The 20,249-nt window shown below is 42.1% G+C and overlaps 1 protein-coding gene across 5 annotated transcripts in view; it reads right to left on the bottom strand.

Moving 5' to 3' along the window:
- KALRN (kalirin RhoGEF kinase) overlaps positions 1 to 20,249 on the bottom strand; it is a 684,790-nt gene that overhangs the window by 233,840 nt on the left and 430,701 nt on the right. For 4 of the 5 annotated variants that reach the window (XM_090277665.1, XM_090277675.1, XM_090277684.1 and 1 more), the window contains exons 17-22: positions 17,475 to 17,693; positions 14,375 to 14,524; positions 11,635 to 11,749; positions 8,121 to 8,236; positions 7,513 to 7,635; positions 326 to 508 (exon numbers count right to left, since the gene is read on the bottom strand). In XM_090277665.1, coding sequence (XP_090133791.1) covers positions 326 to 508; positions 7,513 to 7,635; positions 8,121 to 8,236; positions 11,635 to 11,749; positions 14,375 to 14,524; positions 17,475 to 17,693 — 906 coding nt within the window. The remainder of the gene's footprint in view (positions 1 to 325; positions 509 to 7,512; positions 7,636 to 8,120; positions 8,237 to 11,634; positions 11,750 to 14,374; positions 14,525 to 17,474; positions 17,694 to 20,249) is intronic. The other variant, XM_090277702.1, reaches the window with a different exon arrangement.

The raw sequence follows: 20,249 nt of genomic DNA, 5'->3' as shown, positions 1-20,249 counted from the left end.
CTAATGATTTGCTGATAAACATAATTGGATAGAAGATGGTACTGATGAAGCCAAGACGAAGGATTCAGTCCTCAACGCCAACAGTTAACTTCACACAGCAGAGCTCCGTTCTGTAACCACAGGCCCCGACTGTAGCCAGCCAATGGCTCTATGGCTCGGGAAGACCCATCCCCCCACTAGAAAACCACACACAGCCAGTGCTGTCGGGGTCCAGAGCTCAGAAAGACTGCTCTGGAAACCATGCTTCCTTCCATGGCAATGTCAGCAGTAGCACTGAGGGAGACGAGAAAGGAGGCTGTCCCAGCTGGGCAGCCCCCATACCCACCTCTGTGTTGACGCCTAGGGCTTTCTCCAGGGTGTACTGGTACTTCCCCATCCTCAAGGAGAAGTCTCTGTAATGCTTGTCCACCGTGGTCACCCACTTCCTGATCTCTGTGGCATGAATGTGGCCTTTTTCCACAAAGCTATCGGCCAGCTGAATCAGAAGCTTCACCTTCTCCTTTGTTTGCTGCCCCAAAAGATGGTTTTCAGTTACCAGATTACATTTACTCTCAAGGCCTTCACCCCCATCCCCTGTTTTCTTCCTCACAGCAGCCACAGACAGCTACACATAGACGGTCTGGGTTTATATTTACTCTGTCGCTTATTAGCCAGGGGGTCGGGGGGCAGGGGAGTCCTGAACAAATTACTTAAATGATCTATGCCTCAGATCCTTCATCTGAAAAATAGGGATCATAACAGTACCGACTTTGTAAGGTTGCTGTGAGCAGCAATATGTGAGTTGCAATGTGGAATGCTTGGCACGTGCCTGAGACACAGTGCTCACAGTAAGAACTTGGTAAGCAGTACATGTTAGTCATAATTACTGATAGGAGAATCTCTTACATTAATATAGCACTTTACCAGTTTACAGAGTATGTCACCTGAGCCTTAAAGTATATCCCTAGAAGGTAGGTGGAGGGAGGTGATGTGGGTCTCTTTAAAACAACAGATGAAAAAAAAAACAAAAACAAAAACTGAGGCTGAGAGACTTAGGGCTTGTCCAAGTTCATACCACCTGTGAGTAACAGAGCCTGTCTGCCGCTGTTGCAGTTGCTAGTTCTCTCCCTTCACTGTATGGGCCTGAAGTAGGCTTTCTAAGCAACAGGTAAGGTAGCACAAGCCAGGACCTAAAGAAATCCAGTTTGCAGAGTTGAGAATAAACCAGGTCCCTTTAGGTTTGACGGAGAGTGGGGGGCAGGGAAAAGAAATAATGAAGCTGGTACTCATTACAGGGCTAAGTAAGGTAGAGCTCTGATGTGTCAGGTTAATTTCATTTCTAGCAAGCATTTGCTCAGCATCTACTCTGTCCACACTACTGTGTAGAGGGCAGTGGGGAGAAGCTGGGGGGATAAACAAAATAAGAAAAATGATACTTATTTTCCCCAAACAATCTGTATCTCTAGAGGGGACAAGATTTTCAAAGAGGGTAGTTAAACAACTCAGGGCATTATATAATTGAATGCCAAAATGAGAAGTATGTATAAACACTACAGAAATTTTAAAAAATGAAGAACTAAAGGTGGGCTGGCACATGTCCCACCAAGGTCTCATAGGTGGAACTTCATGTTGGGTAAGATATGGAAAGGGATGTTCAAACAAGTAAACACTTGCTCATCTTTTATCTTAAGTTTGGGTTTGGAAACTCTAAAATCAACCAGAGAAGCCTAACAGATTTTAAGGGAAAGGAAAGAATACTGAAATAATGCTCTGAGAGGTAAAATTATCTTTTGGACTGGAGGAAAGTAGGCCCAAGGTTTGGATCATGCTACAATCTAGATAACTAAGGGAAACAGGCAGAAAATCACTGGAGGAAGGATAGGAAAGACAGAAGAGCCTTTCTCACCCTCCCCTTTCTTTCCAGGCTCATTACAGCCCCTCCCATGTCACTGACCCTCCCAAGAGATGCCAGCGAGGCAAGCAGAAAGGACTTGGCCTGCCACGTGGCTAGGGAGAACCCAGCTTTAGCTCTGCAGCAACTCACTCAATACCTCTGAGTCTCTCCTGTCTCAGAACAGTGGGCCAGTACCCAGGGGTGGGAGACAGGAGCCAGAAATGTGAAGAAAAGAAAGTGGGTATGAGGACAGGAGAAACATCTCCTTAGTGGTGAAAAGGCTAAGGATAGTAGCATTGGGAACTGGTTAAGAAAAGATACCTGGTATCCTAAGGACTTTGATCTTATTGCATTTAGGATTTCTTTTCTCCTGGAAAACAACTTTTTTAGGTTTGCTAGTTACTTGAAAGAGATTAATTTTTGCAGCTATAAACAAGAAATCCACCTTTGTGTAAAGTCTTGGAAATACATTTTATTCCCTGCACTTGGTAAGGAGACTTAAGCATAAGATGGGGTTTTATGGAAAGCTGGTGGCAGCAGCCCTACCAGAGGGAATTTTATCCTGAGACATCAAAATTGTGATTCAGAGTCAATAAAAAGAATGGCTTGTGAACAAGGGTACTGCAGTGTAGACAAGCCCCTCCCTCATGAGACCTCACTACATCTGTGACTGTCTCCCCCGCTTTCCATTCTCCATGGCCCCTAACCTACAGCCATGCTGAACCTCACATGCCCCCCCTGCTGTGATGAGTGGCTCTTACTTTCCATGTTTTTACTTCAATGGCCCTTTTTCATCTCCTCTCCTTCTCACAATCTGAGTGGGTGATACCCTTCCCAGTGTTCCCCCAACAGCATATATATGCCTTTACTTTAGCATGTATCACATTAAGTCATGTATATGCCTCTACTTTAGCATGTATCACATTGAAACATGTATATGCCTTTACTTTAGCATGTCACATTGAATCCCGTATGTGTCTCCTTCATTAGACTATGAACTCCTAAAAGGTATTATCTGTCACTCATTTATCTCCAATATCTAGAAAATAGTAGGCATACCATGAATATTGAATAAATGAATGAGCAAATGACTGAGTAAATCTTGTGTTTAGAGGTGTGTAAAGCTAGACCAGTAAGAACTGAGGGTTTATACTGGGAAGAATTAGATGATAAATTTGGTCCATGAACTGGACACCAACCATGCCCACGGCCCCAGCTGAGAGCAGTCTGAAATGATTCTCATACATGGGCAACTCTGGTGGTACCATGCAACCTGCCACATGCCTGGCCACAGATGATGAGGTCAGAGGTGGAAACCTGCCCCACAAGGGCAGCCCATCAATATGCAGCCAGTCACTTCTGAGTTGTCTTGTCCTAAAAGCTCTGTCTAAACAGGGGCAGTGGCAATAAGTTGGGTCAGTTGAGGTGGTTTCTCTGGGAATATGAAGTGCAAAGACAGAGCATGGGGTAGTTGAATGCAGAGCGGAAGTGAAAGCACAGAGAACAGAGAGGACAAATGAGAGGAAGCTGAATGGTGGCAATATATCCCTGAAGCCCCGTGATGAGACGACCAGGTAATATGGCTGCTGGAACTGCCCTCAGTCTTGGGTGCACCTGCAGAGGTGAGACTGTGACACATTTCCTGTTTTTCCCATAGGCTGAGTCATTCAGCATTTCCTGGGGTCCTGGAGGTCCAACAACATGGTTTCTATCTTCTCTACTTCTGCACATAGCCAAACAGTATCTTTCCTCTTCATTAACCTGGCCTGTTTGAAATTCAGGTTGTAGAGGTTCTTGAATGTTAGTTTCACAAGTATGAACATAATCTTGTGGACAAAAGGGAAATTTTGGGGGAATATAATTCATTTGGGTCCAGAAATTTGGAACTGATATCTCACTTATCTTGGCTTCATGTGTCCCCTAATATATGTTCTGCCATTTCCATGTTGAATTCTGTTATCTGCTAGAAAAAACAGGTAACAGAAGAAGGGTTCAGTAGTTCTTTTTTTCTTTTTCTTTTTCTTCCTTCCTTTGACCAGTTAATATTATACTATCTTCCCCTAATCAGTGAGCCTTATTACATTGAATATAATTTTCAAAAGCTCTTTTGGTGTCTTGAGCACATTTCATAAGTCTTTAAGATTAAGTCTTTTTGGTATAATTCTTATAATTTCAGTATAAACTTCTAATTTGTCTTTCATTGCTGATACTCTTTCTATTTATTTATTGATACATTCTTTGTAGATATGAACCATTGAGCTCCTGTGTGGATAAACAGTTCTGTTGAGATCCATCTTCATATTCATTCCATAGGAGAGTTTGTCATTATATACAAACAACTAAACCTTTCAATAATATACATCATGTGTGAGCTATATTTTCTTAAGAGTCTCAGAAACAGAATTATGCCCATTTTTTATCAGAACTGTTTAGATTCTACTTTTTTCATTCTGAAGTGCCTACTGACATGCCCACAGTTCCCTTTTCTTACAATCTGAATTCCAAGATATAATTTATTTCAGCTAAAGCTCCAGTAACTTTTATTATCCCTTAATTCTCTTTTGTTAATAAGAATTAAGTCCAGTTTATCTTATAGCTTCTTTCAGAGATAAAATTACCAGTTTAAAAAAAGTGTTTTCTCAACATCATTACTCACTGGGAAATCTAAGTCAAAACCATAACGAGATACTACTTCCTACCTTCCAGGATGACTGCATAAGAAAGATGGACGGTAACAAGTATTACAGAGGATGGGGAGAAGTCTGAACTCTTATACATTGCTGGGGCGAATGTAAATCATGAAGCCACTTTGGAAAACAGTTTGGCAGTTTTTCAAAAACTTAAACATATGACCCAGTCATTCCACTCCCAGACTTATGCCTAAGAGAACTGAAAACATATGTTCACATCATAACTTGTATAAAAAATGTTCCCAGCAATGTCATTCATAGTAGCCAAAAAGTGTAAACAACCCAAATGTCCATCAACTGATTAGTAGATGAACAAAATGTGGTATTTCCACATAAGGGAATATATTTTGTCATAAAAGGAATGAGGTACTGATACATGCCACAACATGGATGAATCTTAAAAACATGCTACATGAAAGAAGCCAAACACAAAAGACTACATATTATATGATTCCATTATTTTACTTCTGTGAAATGTCTGGAACAGGCATATCCACAGAGATAGATTAGTGGTTGCCAGGGCCTGAGGGCAGGGGTAACGGGAGTGGCTGTTAATGGATGTGGGGGTTCTTTTGGGGGTGGTCAAAATGTTCTGGAACTAGGTAGTAGCAATGATCACATAGCTTGTGACTATACTAAGAAGCAATACATTGTAAGAAATTAAAAACAAAAGAATTTTTTAAAAAAAGTCTTGCTTTTAGAAGAAAGGAGTTCTTCCAGATGTCAATTAAGCTTTTCTATCACTGTGTACCTTGACCCATTATAAATTTAAAACCTACCATAGGAACATATCATTTGCATTCTCCCAATTGGATTGTCTATGGCATACACTTGTGGATTGCTATTAGAAAGTACATTTTTATAGTCAATGTTTCTTTTACTTGATCTGTTTCTTTAGAGCAGAGTATAATAATTCAACATATCCTATTGTCCTATCCAGTCATGAGGTTCGCCATATTTACTCTCTTGTGGTTTAATGTCATTTGGTTTTTATTTCAAATTTATTTTATTGGTTATGAAGATTAAAACCAAAGCTGTCTGATTAAAGGAGGTTCTCCTTGGGGCAATGGGACTGGGCTGGGCAAGAAGCTGTGGACTTTCATCAGAAGCTCCTCAGCTAAATTTGTTATTCTGCAGTTATTCTAATACCAAATAGATGATAGATGAGATAATGAAATCCCATTAACAGAAATAGCTAAGAAGGAGAAACAAACAACAAAGAAAGTCAAAGTAAAGAAATCGTATTAAAGAGATATCGATATATTTAATGATTCCTTCTTTTCCAAATTTCTTTTTTCCCTTATATTCACAAATGTTTGTGGCCTCCCTTTAATGCAAAAGATAAGTAAGTAAATAGAGTGGTTCTTGTTCTTCAGGATCTTTCTGGCTCATATAGGAGATAACATTGCATACAAATTACTGGAGAACAGGACAGTGCATACCAGGGCCTCCAGGGTTAAACAGACGAGAGCTGTAGTGCAGGGCAGGGCCAGACCATATCACGGCATGTAGGCACTGAAGTAGAAAGGTGAGTCATTTTAAAAAGTATGAACTAGAGGGAAGGAAGGGTATTCTAGGCAGAGAAGTGGTATAGAAATGGTACAGAGGCAAGAAAGTATATCAGGTATCTCTCAGAGGGTAAGAAAGTACATCTGTTCAGCTGCAATTTGCATAAAAGAATAATTGAAGATAAAGCAGGGTGGCAAGGTATCAGCTGTAGAAGTTGTTGAGTGTTAGCCTGAAGGCATTGGAGAATCATTAAAGGTCTTGAGCTGGGTGGTAATGCAACCACAGTAGTGTTTTAAAGATGAACATCAATGAAGAGCAGGATAGAGTGACAGGAAAGAAAGGCTAAAAGCATGAAACCCAATTAGGCTGGTAACCATTTGAGTAGAAAAAAGGAAAAATAGGTAAAGGAAGAATGGATTAAGTGGATTAAATTGACTAAATGATTCTCATTTCCACTTCGGTTATGGAGAGATTCTGACCCTAGGAAGTTCTGGATATCTGCTGTGATCCATCCCATGTGAACAGGAACACTGGTGGAGTTGATATTGTTTGGCTTGTTAATAGTTCCATTATGGACACTATTTAGAGAGGGGCAGATAGATGCAAAATGGCTAATTCAAAAGCCATTTTCATTTGGATTTGAAAAGGGTTCCCTGCATGTGCTACCTTCCTAGTGCTGTTTGTTCTAGCTGGTATTGAAATGAGTCTCTTATCTGAAATGACAGCTTTTCATGTTGGGTGAAAAGGCCCAGAGGCTCACAAGAACGCAGGAGAAGGCTTTCCACTATCAAGAGTTAGTGGAGGATTCATAAAATGGGTGACCACTTCTGAAACCTCAGCTCGGGAATGAAGCCAAGAGTTGTGAGGGTGTGTGGTATGTGGTATGTGGTATGTAGCAGTGCATGTTTGGTCCCCAGAGACCCCAGTCTGGCTTATTTGCAGGTCTAAGGCCAGACAGAAGTACAGTTGACCCTTGAACAACATGGGTTTAAACTGTAAATTGACTCTACTGTTTTGTGAACCCACCCATAGCCATTGGCCCTTTTCATAAGATGGATTTCCCAAGCCATTCAAATGTCAAGAACACGTGGCCTAAGATATTCACACATGCAATGTGCATTTCATATGAATACATCTCTTTGCCTTATTTGGCCTGAAAAAATATAGCAGATTCCATAACCCAGAGCACGGAGAGGAGTATTTGGAAGCACAGTATGTAAAGTTGGCTTTCTTCATAGAGATGCTCTACCCAGCAGCTGCAATCCTTCGGCTACTTGGGTTTCAAAGGAGATAATCCCACTTGTGGTCTCCCCCCTCCACCTCCTGCCACTGTGGTTAAGCATTTCTGTGTAAGAGGCTATTCTCCCTTTCACAATGTGAAATTGGTCAGACTGGAGAATGCTGGGGTAGGTTTGAGGAAAGCCCGGGGACGCTCCCTACCTTGGCAGGCACCCTGAAGTCGCCATATTCTTTCAGTAGTTCCTGAGTCTCCTCTGTGGTCTCTCCGGTGGAGGTATGTGTTGAGAGGTAATATTCACCTGTTTCTTGGATCCAGTCAAGCGCCTGTGGGAGCAAACAACTCACCCAGTCCCCCAGCCAACTGTCAGGAGGAAAACATGCCATGCTACCATGAAGGTTGTGGTTTGGGACAGTGTGATGGACCCAGGAAATGCTGGCATGATTTGGTCAGTGAGTAGCTTGGAAGTTGATTTTATAAATGAGCCCTCCCCTGTTAGACTTGGAATGTCCCATGGATATAGAGAGTGTCTTGTCCATTAGACTGACCCAGTATCACCATGAACTAGGGTTAATCTTTCTCCAGAATGTCTTCCCAACTCCTGGCACCAAACTCTAAATCAAGTGCTTGGTAAAGGCTGAGTGACTGGTAAGTGGCAGCATGTTCCCTTTCCTCTCTTCATCCCCACCTCCTGTCTTCTCCACCCTGCCTACTGCTATGACCCTCTTCTGGATGTTCCCAAGTGTTAGTCATCTTAGCCCCTGTATAGTCCCTCGAACTGAGGCAAAGCCAGGGAAAGCTCTGCACATACCTGTTTAGCACTGCGCTCAAACACCACGTACTGCTGGCACTGGTCTAACCGTCGCTTCTTCAAGGTCCAGAAGTGCAGGACACGGTTCTCCCTCTGTAAAAGCTCGCTCAGGATGGCTGCAGGGCAGAGGAGACGAGCGCTGGTCACAGGAAGGCCCTGAACAAGTCTGACCAGCCTCTTTGGCCCCACATCCCAGGTGTCAGGTAACTGTGGCCCTTCAGGTCTTCCCCTAGGACTATCCAGGCATCAGAAGCAAGGAAGCAAAAGCATGGTTGAGAGAGAATTTCCCAGAGGGGAGCAAGATCAGCAAGGCTAGGGTGAGAGCCTGTTGATGAGGTTCCATCAACCGACGAGGGAAGAGTATGTCCCTAGGGTGACTTTAAAGTGACCCTGATTCTTTTCACACCAAACCTAGTCCTTGATGGTAAGAGGCCATCGGAAGTGTCAATCCTAAAATAACAACTTAGTTGGTCCCTGGAGCCTGTAGGAGTGAGTGACCCTGACAGGAATCCCAGCCATTCTTGAGGAGTCCTGGGAAAGGGTGAGAGGGAACGGTCACAGCCCTTAGGCTGGTGGAACTGCACGGGCAACCTGAGGCATGTGCCACACACTCTGCTCTGCTCGCAAGGCTGTGCAAACAGCACTTTCATAGGAGTCTCAGTTTTAAAACTTCTAAATTGTGGGCCAAGGGAAGTGGTGTTGGAATCACATCCACATGGAATCCTATCTCTAGGACCAAACTTCCACGTTGTTTGGGGTCCAATCATAAAAGCTGAAAGTGGGTCTCATGTTACCTAAAGATGCTAAGCGTGAGGGCATGAACAAGCCATACAGCACCACGGTGGGCCGTGGAAGGTGTTCGTCCGTGTCATTTCCTTCCCTCCTTTTGTTGTTTCAGGAGTAACTGGCTACGTGCATAGATTTCCTAAGTGTGTTCATAGAATGTTTTATGCTTGAAACAATCAAATTTATTTTGTATTATGTCTGTCCCATACTTGCTGCTAACTATATTAGATATCAATAAAATAAACCATAGAATTATATAAAACTTTGTATTTATTAAGCCCTCACTATGTGGCAGGCACTTATTTTCACAATACCTCAGGATGCACGCACCATTATGATCTCCGTTCTATGATGAAGAAATCGAGGTTTAGCAAGCATAGGTAACTTGCTCATGGTCACTCAGAGAGGAGGGCGTAGAGCTGTTGACTTCGGCCCCTGAACCTTAGCCACCTTGGTTTCCAGGGTTACGGGGGCAGTAAAGCACAAGCTACTGTGCTCTACAGAAAGGGACACAACCCAAGTCACAGTGCTCATACTCACACTTCAAAGCTTTTGTTGCTTTTGTGTTTTTTTTTTTTTAATGCTCCATGGAAATTTGGTTCTCTAAGGACAGAATCTGTCTTTCCTCTCTCAAGCTGAGAGCTCGTATAGGCTCCCATTATTCACTTCTTCCTGTGTCTCTGCCTTTGCCGTGTAACTTTTCAGTTTCTCTCCAAACAGACAAAGTGTGTTTTCTGACCTCTGACCTCAGGCTTGGCCGTGTGACTTGCTTTGGCAAATGGGTTAACAGATATCACAAGGAGGGGCTTGAAATGTGCTGTACACTGACCTTGCCTTTCGTCTCTGCCATCAACACTATAAGTTCTTCTGGGTAACTGCCGTCCCTTCCACCCAGGCCCCAGAATCTATACACGTGGAGCAGACAAGAACCTGACTTGCAGCGAGGGCGCCGCCAGCAGACATGCGCCTGAAGCAGAGTTGCCTTACTGAGCGCAGCCAAGCCGGCTGACGCCAGCTGGCACCCAGTCACTGAACGACAGGTGCTGACAGCACTACACCACTGAAGCTTTTGGCTGTTTTTGCAGCAATCATTGTGCCTATATGAAAAATTATATGGGCCCTGCTTTGGGTCCAGGCAGCCAGTGGACAGGAAACGGATATAGGGAAGAGGGTAGGTCTGTGCTCAGGCAGAAGCTTCAGTTGGGCAGATGAATGAGATCCTGTGTTTCCCTTAGTCTTCCTGTCTCCTGGTCAGAGCTTTGCTCACTGCCGCTCCCTCTATGGTAGTTGACAGAATCAGCCCACATCAGGCAAAAATCCTAAAGGGCTTCATGTTTCATTTTACCCTTAAAAAAAAAAAAACCTTCCTATGGGCAACGACCTGCCCTCACCCCCACAGAGTTGTAGCTTATCCTGTTCTCTCTGGGTGCCTGTCACTCTTAGCACACGAGGGTGTAGGTGGAGTGTCCGTTCTCAGCAGGCCGCTGGTCTCACCCAAGCTGCCCCTGCATTTGGAAGTCTGGACATATGCTCTGAAATGTGACATAATGCCAGCCACACACAAGGTTGCTTGAACACATGGAAAAAGAACACTGCTTCCCTCTTCTCTATACAGGACTTTGATTCCTAAAATTAATTCTCCCATTGGCCTCTGATCTTCTCTACACTGCAGCTCTCTGAGCAGGAGGGGGGCTCTTCTTAGAGCAGATCAGCCCCTCCTGCGATCCATTCTGCAGCTCTCCAAGCCTGTCCCCACCCCTCACTCCAAATCTGTTTCAGTTCCCTTCCTAACCTTGGTCTCCAGAGTTTTATTTCTCCATGTGTCAAGACATTTGTTAAATTCTATACCTATTCAAAGGTGCATTTCTGTGTGGTCCACAGTAAGTGATTCCGATAATTTAGACTGAATGTGGTCAGTTAATAAGTAGCTTTTAAAGGCTCCTGATTGTTTTACACAGTTACAAATTTCATAGAATTCAAGAGGGACATGAAAGATTTTCTAGACCAGTACTTACCTAAATTTTATGTATGCACAAATCACCTGGTTGGAATGGGATGGGGGACTTCTTACTAAAATTCAGGTTGACTCAGTAGGTGTAGGTGGGGCCTGAAAGTCTGTGTTTCTTACATCTCCCAAGTGATGCCAATGCTGCTGGTCTGGGGACCACATTTTAAGCAGCAACAATCTAGCTATCTTTCTCTACTTTTAAGTAAGGAAACTGAAATTTTAAAAGCTTAAGCAAGAAGTAATAAAGCTGGGATTAGAAGTTGTCTCATGCCCAGGCTATAAATATCCTAGCATTGTGCTGTTACCCATATTTGACTATTTAAATTTAAATTGATTAATATTCAATAGAAGTAAAAATTCAGCTCTTCAGTTGCACTAGGCACATTTCAAGTGCTCAATAGTCATATGTGACTAGTGGCTACTAGACGGCCACATAGAGACAGGCCATTTTTGTTATTTCAGAAAATTATATTAGTGCTGCTTTAGACTCTACAATAAATAAATGAAAAAGCTTTAGTGAAATTTTATCATCATTTTTCCATTCTAAATCTTGATGCATATTAAAAATATTTCCCATGAATCACCAATGCCCATGCCATCCCACATCTAATTTTTTCTTATCCAAGGAGAAAAAACAGGAAATCCGAGGCTGCATGAAGACCAGGTACAGCCTCTGGCGTGCCGCTAAAGTGGCTCATGGCCAGTGGGTCTCACACTGACCTTTCACTTGCTGCTCAGGTCCCCGAGTATGGCTGGCGGCACTGGGCATGCTGACGTTGTTCCTGTGGATGTACTTGAGAAACACCTCAGCATTCCGTCGTGCCAGGGTGCAGGCCTGAGGGCAACAAAGGTGTGAAGCCTCACACAAAAGTCCTGGTCCAGCAGATGCATGGGATCCGAGACACCTAAAAGGGCCTTCTGAAGCTCTGGGTGAGCAGAGCCCTGGAGACCTCTCTAGTTCATGGACACTCCAATTCCAGTGCTAGAGGCTGACCCTTTTATTGAGTAAAGAGTTGCTTCCTGCGTCTCTCCCCTTCCCATCACAGATAAAAACCAGAAATCAGCCATCCCTTGACTAGTATAAGTTGAGTCAGTATTACTAATATTTACTCTCAGGCTGGTTTTTCTGTGCCACCAGATACCTCTTATATGACCACAGGTGTAAGTCACTTTAACATTAGTTTCATTTAGATTTGAGAAAGTAAATTTTGGAAATAAACCTATTAACCATACATTCCAAATCTAAATGGCTATTATCCACATTTAAAATTATTTGTCCATCAAATCAACTCCCACCTCAGTAATACTAATAAGCACCCTATTGTTGGGAAATAACACTCTACCTAAAAGAATAAGCTCTTATACTAGCTCTTTTAAGACTCACAATAGCAGAGGGTGGAAGAGAGGATAGTTCTGTCTAATGTTGTTGTACACATGGAGGAATCTGAGGCTCTGAAAGGGCAGGAGTCATGAAGCAAGTCAGGGCTAGAATCTAGGTCTACTAACAGTATTTCTAGTTTATCTCAAGATCACAGATAATGTGCATTTCTTTAACAAGCAGTTTTTCCCCCGATTGTATAAGTAATACATGGTAGTCCACTAATTTTTAATCCACAGTTTTCATAATTAAATCATCTCTAGACAAAACTGTCAAATTTTAAATTGTTTTATTTATTGATTTTGCAGAGTCCAAGAGCAAGAGAGGGAAGGGGAGAGGGAGAGAGGGAGAGAGGGAGTGAGAGGGAGTGAGAGATGGAGGGGGGGGAGGGAGGGGGAAAGAGAGAGAAAGAGAGAGAGAGAGAGAGAGAGAGAGAGAGAGAGAGAGAGAGAGAGAGAGAGAGATTTGTTGCTCCAATTATTTATGCCTTCACTGGTTCCTTCTTGTATGTGCCCTGACTGGAGATCGAACCTGCAAACTGGGTGTATCGGGATGACACTTGAACAAACTGAGTGACCTGGCCAGGGCCAAAACTGTCAAATTTTAAATCCTTTTACACTTATCATCTGATTCTACAAATTATATAGTAGAAAATATGTAAAATACTGCATTAGCAACAATGGCTTCTAAGAGCTCTGGGAAAAGACTGCTGGTGGATCCATTCAGAGGCCCATAAATTTAAGAGCTGGATGGTGGTTCAAGCTAAGAAATCCAAAATAGAGTAGTTAATGTACACAAATGGAGAGCCCGATGTTCCATCCATCGGGCATATACTTCCCATAACAACAGGGAATTCCTGGACTATGGTTTTAGGCGCATGTGGAAAACATCTAGTCAGTACATTTTCTTTTTTCCTTCTTCAAAAGAAGCATTTACTCTTATAAAGAAATACCTTTATACCTTTATTTAAAATCCGATATGCTCTACTTAAGTCATTTTGTTTTAAGTTTTATTTTATAAGAGGGAAAACTTTTAAAATCATCTTAAGCCCTGTATAGAAGAATTTCTATTTAATCTCATTAGTAAGAATTGACTACTAAGAGTTCTGACTGACTGCAGGTACAGAAAACAGATAAATGGGAGAAGGGCCAGGGGGGCCATCTTAAAAAACAAAAACAAAAACAAAAAAAAACCCAACAACTAAATAAGGTGGTCCAGTAGAGAAAATCCCTAAAAAAGAAAGGCAGTTAATTACACAATTGTAGAAAATTAGTGGCAACATTTCAGAGTATAAAAATTCTCTTTTTGCTTTCAGAAACCTGAGAGGGAGTAGAACATGAAAGCAAGAAATTTGAGAGCAAATGGAGCCTGTAGATAAGCTTTGACACAGAAGAGAGAAGATCAACACCTGGAGGGAAGTGGGCTGGCAGGACTTTCCACAGGAGTGGAAAGCCCGTTTAGCGCACCTACTGGGCTTCCTCCCTGGGAAGCTACAGCTCTATTAAAAATGAAAGAAATAATCGAAGGTATTGCTTTCTTCATGTAGGAGAATAAACAGTGTTAATTGATCAGTAATTGATTAATCATTAAACTTATAAATAAGATGTCTACATTTCTTTCTTTTAATTCTTGCCCTAAATATTGCATTATTCCTTTACAAAAGATTTATTTTAATATCATTTTATAGCTAGGTTTATATATTTCAATTGAAATGATTTTAATAAACCAAACAAAACTGAGTGAAAGTATGTATTTTTCTCAACTAACATCAATGGGATATCAGGATATTTGAACATGGCACCAGTAGTAATGATGTATCCTAACTGCCTAATTATAGAAAAGTGCTGAGAGGAATAAATATTTGAAGTATGACCTTTCAACTTTTCAAGTTAGCCAGCCAATATATTCCCTACAAATGCCTCCCTTTAGATAAGAAGCTAGAAAAAACAGGGGTATGGAAAGCCCATATGAAGCAGTGTATGTGAGAATGGGGGTGGGGTGGGAGAGAAAGGAGGAGGGAGAGAGAAGGTAGATGAAAGAATAGGCTAAAGTCCCAGGCCTTGGATGACAATGTGCTCTGACCTTAAGAAAGGCCTCCTTTTGTTCCAAATGTTTACTGATGAGTGGAATGACGTGGTCCATCTCTGCTGCTGGCCCCAGTTTATCTCGTCCACCACACCAGTCCTCATCTCTTCGGTATTCTTGCTCTAAGCTCTCCAGGACACTACAAACCTAACGGATTGTGGGGAGAAGAAGATGCAGTAAGTCAGTTGGTTGGGAAGTATTTTTTGAGGACCTTTAGCAAAGAGAACCCTGCACAGATGCACAATTTTTTATTCAAAGTTCAGTTTGTAGATTTAGGGTATGCAGTGCCCTGGACCATTTAAGAGAAGTCCAGGAGGCAGTGAGATCCAGCATCTAGACCTTGGGAGACAGACTGAGACTGAGATATGGGTTTTGGAATCAACTTCTGACAGTCAATGGGTAAAGGCTGAAGCTACAGGGACTGATGATATCACCTAGGGATACTATGTAGACGATAGACAAGTAATTTTTGAGGCTTTTAAAAATACATTATATTGATATAACTTGATGATAATTCTGTGAATTAGGTAGTACAGGAAAATGAGGTTTGGAGGAGATACTCCGGTTGCCCAACCATTTGTAAATAGAAGTAGTTTCAAGCAGAGATGAAGAAGGAAATTGCCTATGTATAGTGTGACTTATGGGCCATAAATGAATGTTATTTTTCCCCTCCCTGTGAAAAAATACCCCAGCAAAAATGTCTCAGGACACTACTGCATGGCAATGACATCTCCAGGCCTTCTACTGCAAAATGTACATTTCCTTCAGAGGGATAACAAATTTGGGTGAACCTGAAAAAGAGTTAAGGAGCTTTTTCAGTTTGAAAAATGCTGAGAGGCCATGCTCTAAATAACCTTTTAACGAAATCACAAGACAGCAAAAGCAAAAGCATTTCAAACGGGGCTTGGAGGGAAAGTTAGGTTGAGTGTAACTGCAGGAGACCCAGGGCAGCCTCGTGTCAGGGCCAAGAGAAGGATGCAATAAACAGAAACTCGTATTCCTAGACTTTCCTTCAATAGGCTTTGATCACTTGCTTGACTATGGCAGCAGGTGAGAGCAGCTATAAGTATCCTTGGCCTCCTCTGACTGAGGAAATTATCCTTTTTGATGAAGAGTGTGGCATTAAATAGGACACTTATTAAGTTATGAGTTGAGCTGAAACATGTCCCAGGCAGGGCACCCTCATACAACATGATTCTCATGTATGAGAGGCCTGTGCCTGAACTCTAGATGACTTCTCCAGCACCACACATCTCTCCTTAGACATGACATGAAAACATGCAGGATGGCTCACATCTTAAGAGAAAACATAGACATTCAAAAATTCTAAGAAAAACAGTACTTGACACCTGTCCCATGATGTATTGGACTTAAAACCAATCAACTTGTAAGATGAAAAGATTATCTAGCATAAACCTTTGATTTAATAGGCAGAGAAACAGAAATCTTGAGCTATAAAGTGACCTTTGGCAAAGTTAGTTCAGGGTCAAATTTCCTGAGTCTTAATCCAGAGTGCTGTCTCTTCTAGTAGCTTGATCCATCTCAAATTAAAACTTGTGTATGATAGTAAACAAGGATTAAACCTCGTTTTTATATGAATATTCAGTTGTCCAGAATCATGTGTTTAAAATATTTTACTTATTAAATTGCTTTGTCAAAAATCAACTGACTGTATATCTGTGGGTTTACTGCTGGAACTTCTATTCTATTCCATTGAGTCTATTCTTACACCCAATATCATTCTGTTTTGATTATGGCAGTTTTAAGGTAAATCTCAAAATCAGGTAGTGTAACTTTTTCAACTTTGTTCTTCCTTTTCAAAATTATTTCTTGCATTTCCATATAAATGTTAGAGAATCAGCATATCAATTTTTATAAAAATGCCTGCTGGGATTTGATTGGGATTTTATAGATCAACTGGGGAAGCTCTTTATCATCTTTGTCTGCTGCTCCCACTTCTGTGGCCTTTGAAGGCATCATCTCTCTGAAACAACAGAAAAAAGGACTGAGAGAAGGCATGCAGATAAGAACACTGGCTGCAGGGCCCTCTGACATGCTGTACCTGTTCCTAGACACTTTCCATGGTTCCCATCAGCCACCCAGAAGAGAATGTTTCTCTGATCTATTTCTACTAGGGAGCAATTATAGTGAGGAAACATGTTTTACACTGAATAAAATTACCTCTATTTTATGGATCGAATTCCCTAACAGCACCCAAATCATTTAAAAACTTTCTTAACTCTTGTGCATCATTATGGGCCTGCTGTATATATTTCCTGCCTTTTCTCCCACAGGGACACCATCCTACAAGTTAGACTCATAGTTCTCCAGTGACAGAGAGCTGTGTTTCCTCCATTAGACTGGGAGCCCCATGAGTAAAAGAACTGTACATTTTTCAAGCAATGCATAGTACCTGATTGTGGTAAATTAGATTATATTCAGCAAATTGTCACTCTCTTCCCCCAGCTTCCAGAGGAGGCTTGGCTAAATGCCTTGTTTTGGCCAAAAGGATGTTAGAGCATGTGACACAAGCAGAGGCTTGACATGCACTTTCACAGAAGATTTTGGGTTCTTGCACTCCTGCCTTTCACTCTAAATGTGCCTCAAGTAGCTGCCAATCAAGGAGGATGAGAGACATAGGAACAGATCGAATCCCAATCTGCATCTTGGAGACTCTTCTACCAAGCTCAGCCAAGACCAGCTGAGCTCTAGATACTTGAGCAAAAAATATGAATGCTTATTGCTTTATACCACTGAGTTTTTGGGTGATTTGTTACACAGCTTTGTGCGGCACAGCTGACTAATACACCGCTCCAATCTAGCATTCAGTATATACACACCCAATTTCTGTTTCAACAGCTAGATCCCATCAGTTTGAGAAATGTGTAAGAAACAAATCACGTGGCCCATTTCTCTAATGGAAAGCATTATAAGGAAGCCAACTGTGGTGTTTCCACACATCATTCTCCTGATCTCAAAGGTTAGTACTGAGAAGACTGGTTTCTTGCTGTGGCAGATTCTGCAGATTTGCAGCGTGAGGCCGAAAATAACTCTCCATCAACCTCAGCCTCACACATCCCACAGCCCTATTTCTCACCTGCTCAGAAGTTTTGTAAAAGGCCACAGAGGCATTGACCAGTTTTAGCCGGTCTTCCATCTTCAGCATGAGCTGCTGCCAATGCAGGGCCACCTTCTCAGCACATTCCCGGATGGCGTCTGCGTCGTAGTGGCCAGCCTGGAGCAGTGCCTCAGCTTTCTGCTGTACCTGCAGGGCACTCTGGTGCGTCTTCTGCAAGGAAGTGGCATGAAAGAGGGACTGGGCACAAGGGGAGGAGAGAAAGGTCCGTGGGAACAGCCCAGGTGTGGTATGGGAGGGGGTGGAGTGAGGCGTGAGTGGAAAGATGCAGAAAAGTTAAAGAGTTTTAAATGACTGATTCAAACATTTTGTCACGATGACTAACACATCATTGTTTTTAAAGCATATTTTAAAAAAGGAATATAATACATTTTCATTAACTAATTGCTCAGGTCCCTAACTCCTGTTCCCCATCCTTTCACTTCTACTTGTATTGCTCTGGGTCTTAACATTTCAGGGTCTGTGGTAGAAAAACAACAATTGTGTATAATCTGTTCTCTGATTGGCTCACCCATTAGTTAAATTTCTTTTTCAAGTATAATCATGAAATTATTATTCATAATACATTTTCAAAGGAGATTATTGTTGCAGTCCCATTTTATAGATCAAATCAACACAGCACATAAAAAAAAAAAACCCTTGTAACACAAATCTGAGCCAACAATGCAACCATTTTAAACATTAACAATCAGTTGAAAAGGATACCAGTAGAAGAAATAGACTTGGCAGGTTATTAAAGCAGAAGAGTAGCAACTCATATCATCCCTTAGTAACCTCACCAAGGGAACAGAGCAGTACTAGACAGTTCAGCTCAACACATAATCCCCACATTACTGCATTATTTATGTTTGTCTTTAGGAATATATATATATATATATATATATATATATATTAGAAGGCTTATTTTCTTATTCAGGCTCAATGTGGTTTGCAACCTCCGAGTTAACATTTACTGTAGAAGATGGGGAGACCAGGCTGGATGACTGGGTGACAGGGAGAGCACCGGCTGGGATTAAAATTAAAGGCTGATGTGGATGAGCCATAGAACTTTAAAGAGCTAATATTATCCCAGACATGACTGCTCAGATCATTTCAACCCAATGTCGAAATTCGGCCTTTGCACTTTTGGAAAGCATAGCTCAGCTGGCAGTGAAAGCGAGCAGCTAGAAGCCCAGTAACTTACTCTAGAATGATTTCTGCCCTTCTCCTTGGGCAGCAATGCCGGGACAGCTCCCAAGAGCACACCCATTCTTCACTTCCTGTGTGTGAGTACACCTCCCTCCCTTTCTCCTCTATGTCCCCCTTCACCCTTATCCCTCATCCCAGATGGCAGGCCACGCAGTCCTCGCTATTTTCCCCGGTCGCTCAACCAGCTCCTGGCTTCCCTTTCTTCTCTCCTGAATCTGTACCCACCATCAACTCCATTAACACCACTTTCTTTAGTGGCCTAGACTCCTTTATTCCCTTGCCTTGCCACTGTCAGCCTTCAATCCTGATGACCACATCAGCATTAGAGCTCCTAACTGCTGAACACAGCTGGAAAAAGTACACTAATGGGCAGAAACAATCCACTACAAATCCCTGGTTTCTTTCTCTGTTTTTTATTAGTGGCAGTATTTTCTTTTCCTGTCTCCTAAACGCAGAGGTACCCCTTGACCCATTCTTGGTTGTTTCTTTTTTTAAAAACTTCGGTAGAGCTCTCATTTATTTCCTTGACTTCTGTTAGCTCCTCTTTATAAATGACTCCCCAGTCCACATCTCTCACCCCAGCATCTGACCTGTATCTTCAATCGTCTTTGGAGGTAAAGGTGAGCTGCCTGTCACACCTCTCATTCAGGTCAACAGCACTAATCAGTTCACTCTGTCTGCCCATGTCAGTCAGCCAGACAGCTCCACAAGTTCCACATCTAAAACTAAACCCCTCCTCCCTCTAAAATAGTCTTTCCAGGGCAGTTCATCGTTCCATTCATGGTGTTCTCCTCGCTGCCACCTAACGTCACCATCTCATCATATCCTTGTCTGCTGTTCCTCACTCTGAGTCCCAGCCCCACCCTCATCACTTCAGATACAGACTGCTGTGCTTTAACCCCGCCCTTACACAGATGAGAGATTAGTGTTCTGTAGTAGGCAGTGCTTGGATTGTGTGACTTCTAATGTCCTTTCCAGCTCTAATCCTCTGATTTTATGCTATAAACAACTCTCCCTTCTTTCAGTTCAAAAGACTTCAGTGGTTCCCTCATTGCTATGAAATCAAGCCCAAAATTTAGAGGATGTCATTCAAAGCCTCACATTATGTGGTCCTAAGTACTTCATAGCATTATCACCTGCTACTTAGACACAAAATGCTTTGAAAACACACCAGGCACTTTTTTGTTTTCACTCCCTTCATTCTTCCTGACTTTAATGAACATCCCTTAGCCTCTCCTCATCTCTGTTCCAGTCACCCTTTGAGACTCAGCTCAGTCCGACCTCCTTCAAAAGAAGCCTTTTCAGACAGCCTGAGCCTCACTAAAAACTACCTTTTTTTGAACTGTAACACTCATCTTACACTTGGTTGATTCTCCTTAGACTGTGAAACTCTCAGGCAAGGATTACTTAAAAAATCACTTGAATAGCTGTAACAGAACCAAGTGTATCCTCTGTGCTAGGCACTGGGCTTGCTTATGCATATTTTTTCATAGTTCTCATGGCACTACTAAAAGCTAAATGTTCCTATTCCCACTTCACAGATTAAGA

The sequence above is a fragment of the Furipterus horrens genome, unplaced genomic scaffold, assembly GCF_987537825.1.
Source record: "Furipterus horrens unplaced genomic scaffold, mFurHor1.1.pri manual_scaffold_1, whole genome shotgun sequence".
Lineage (NCBI taxonomy): Eukaryota > Metazoa > Chordata > Mammalia > Chiroptera > Furipteridae > Furipterus > Furipterus horrens.
The sequence above is the reverse complement of the archived record's forward strand: the minus strand, read 5'-3'. Positions and strand labels throughout refer to the sequence as shown.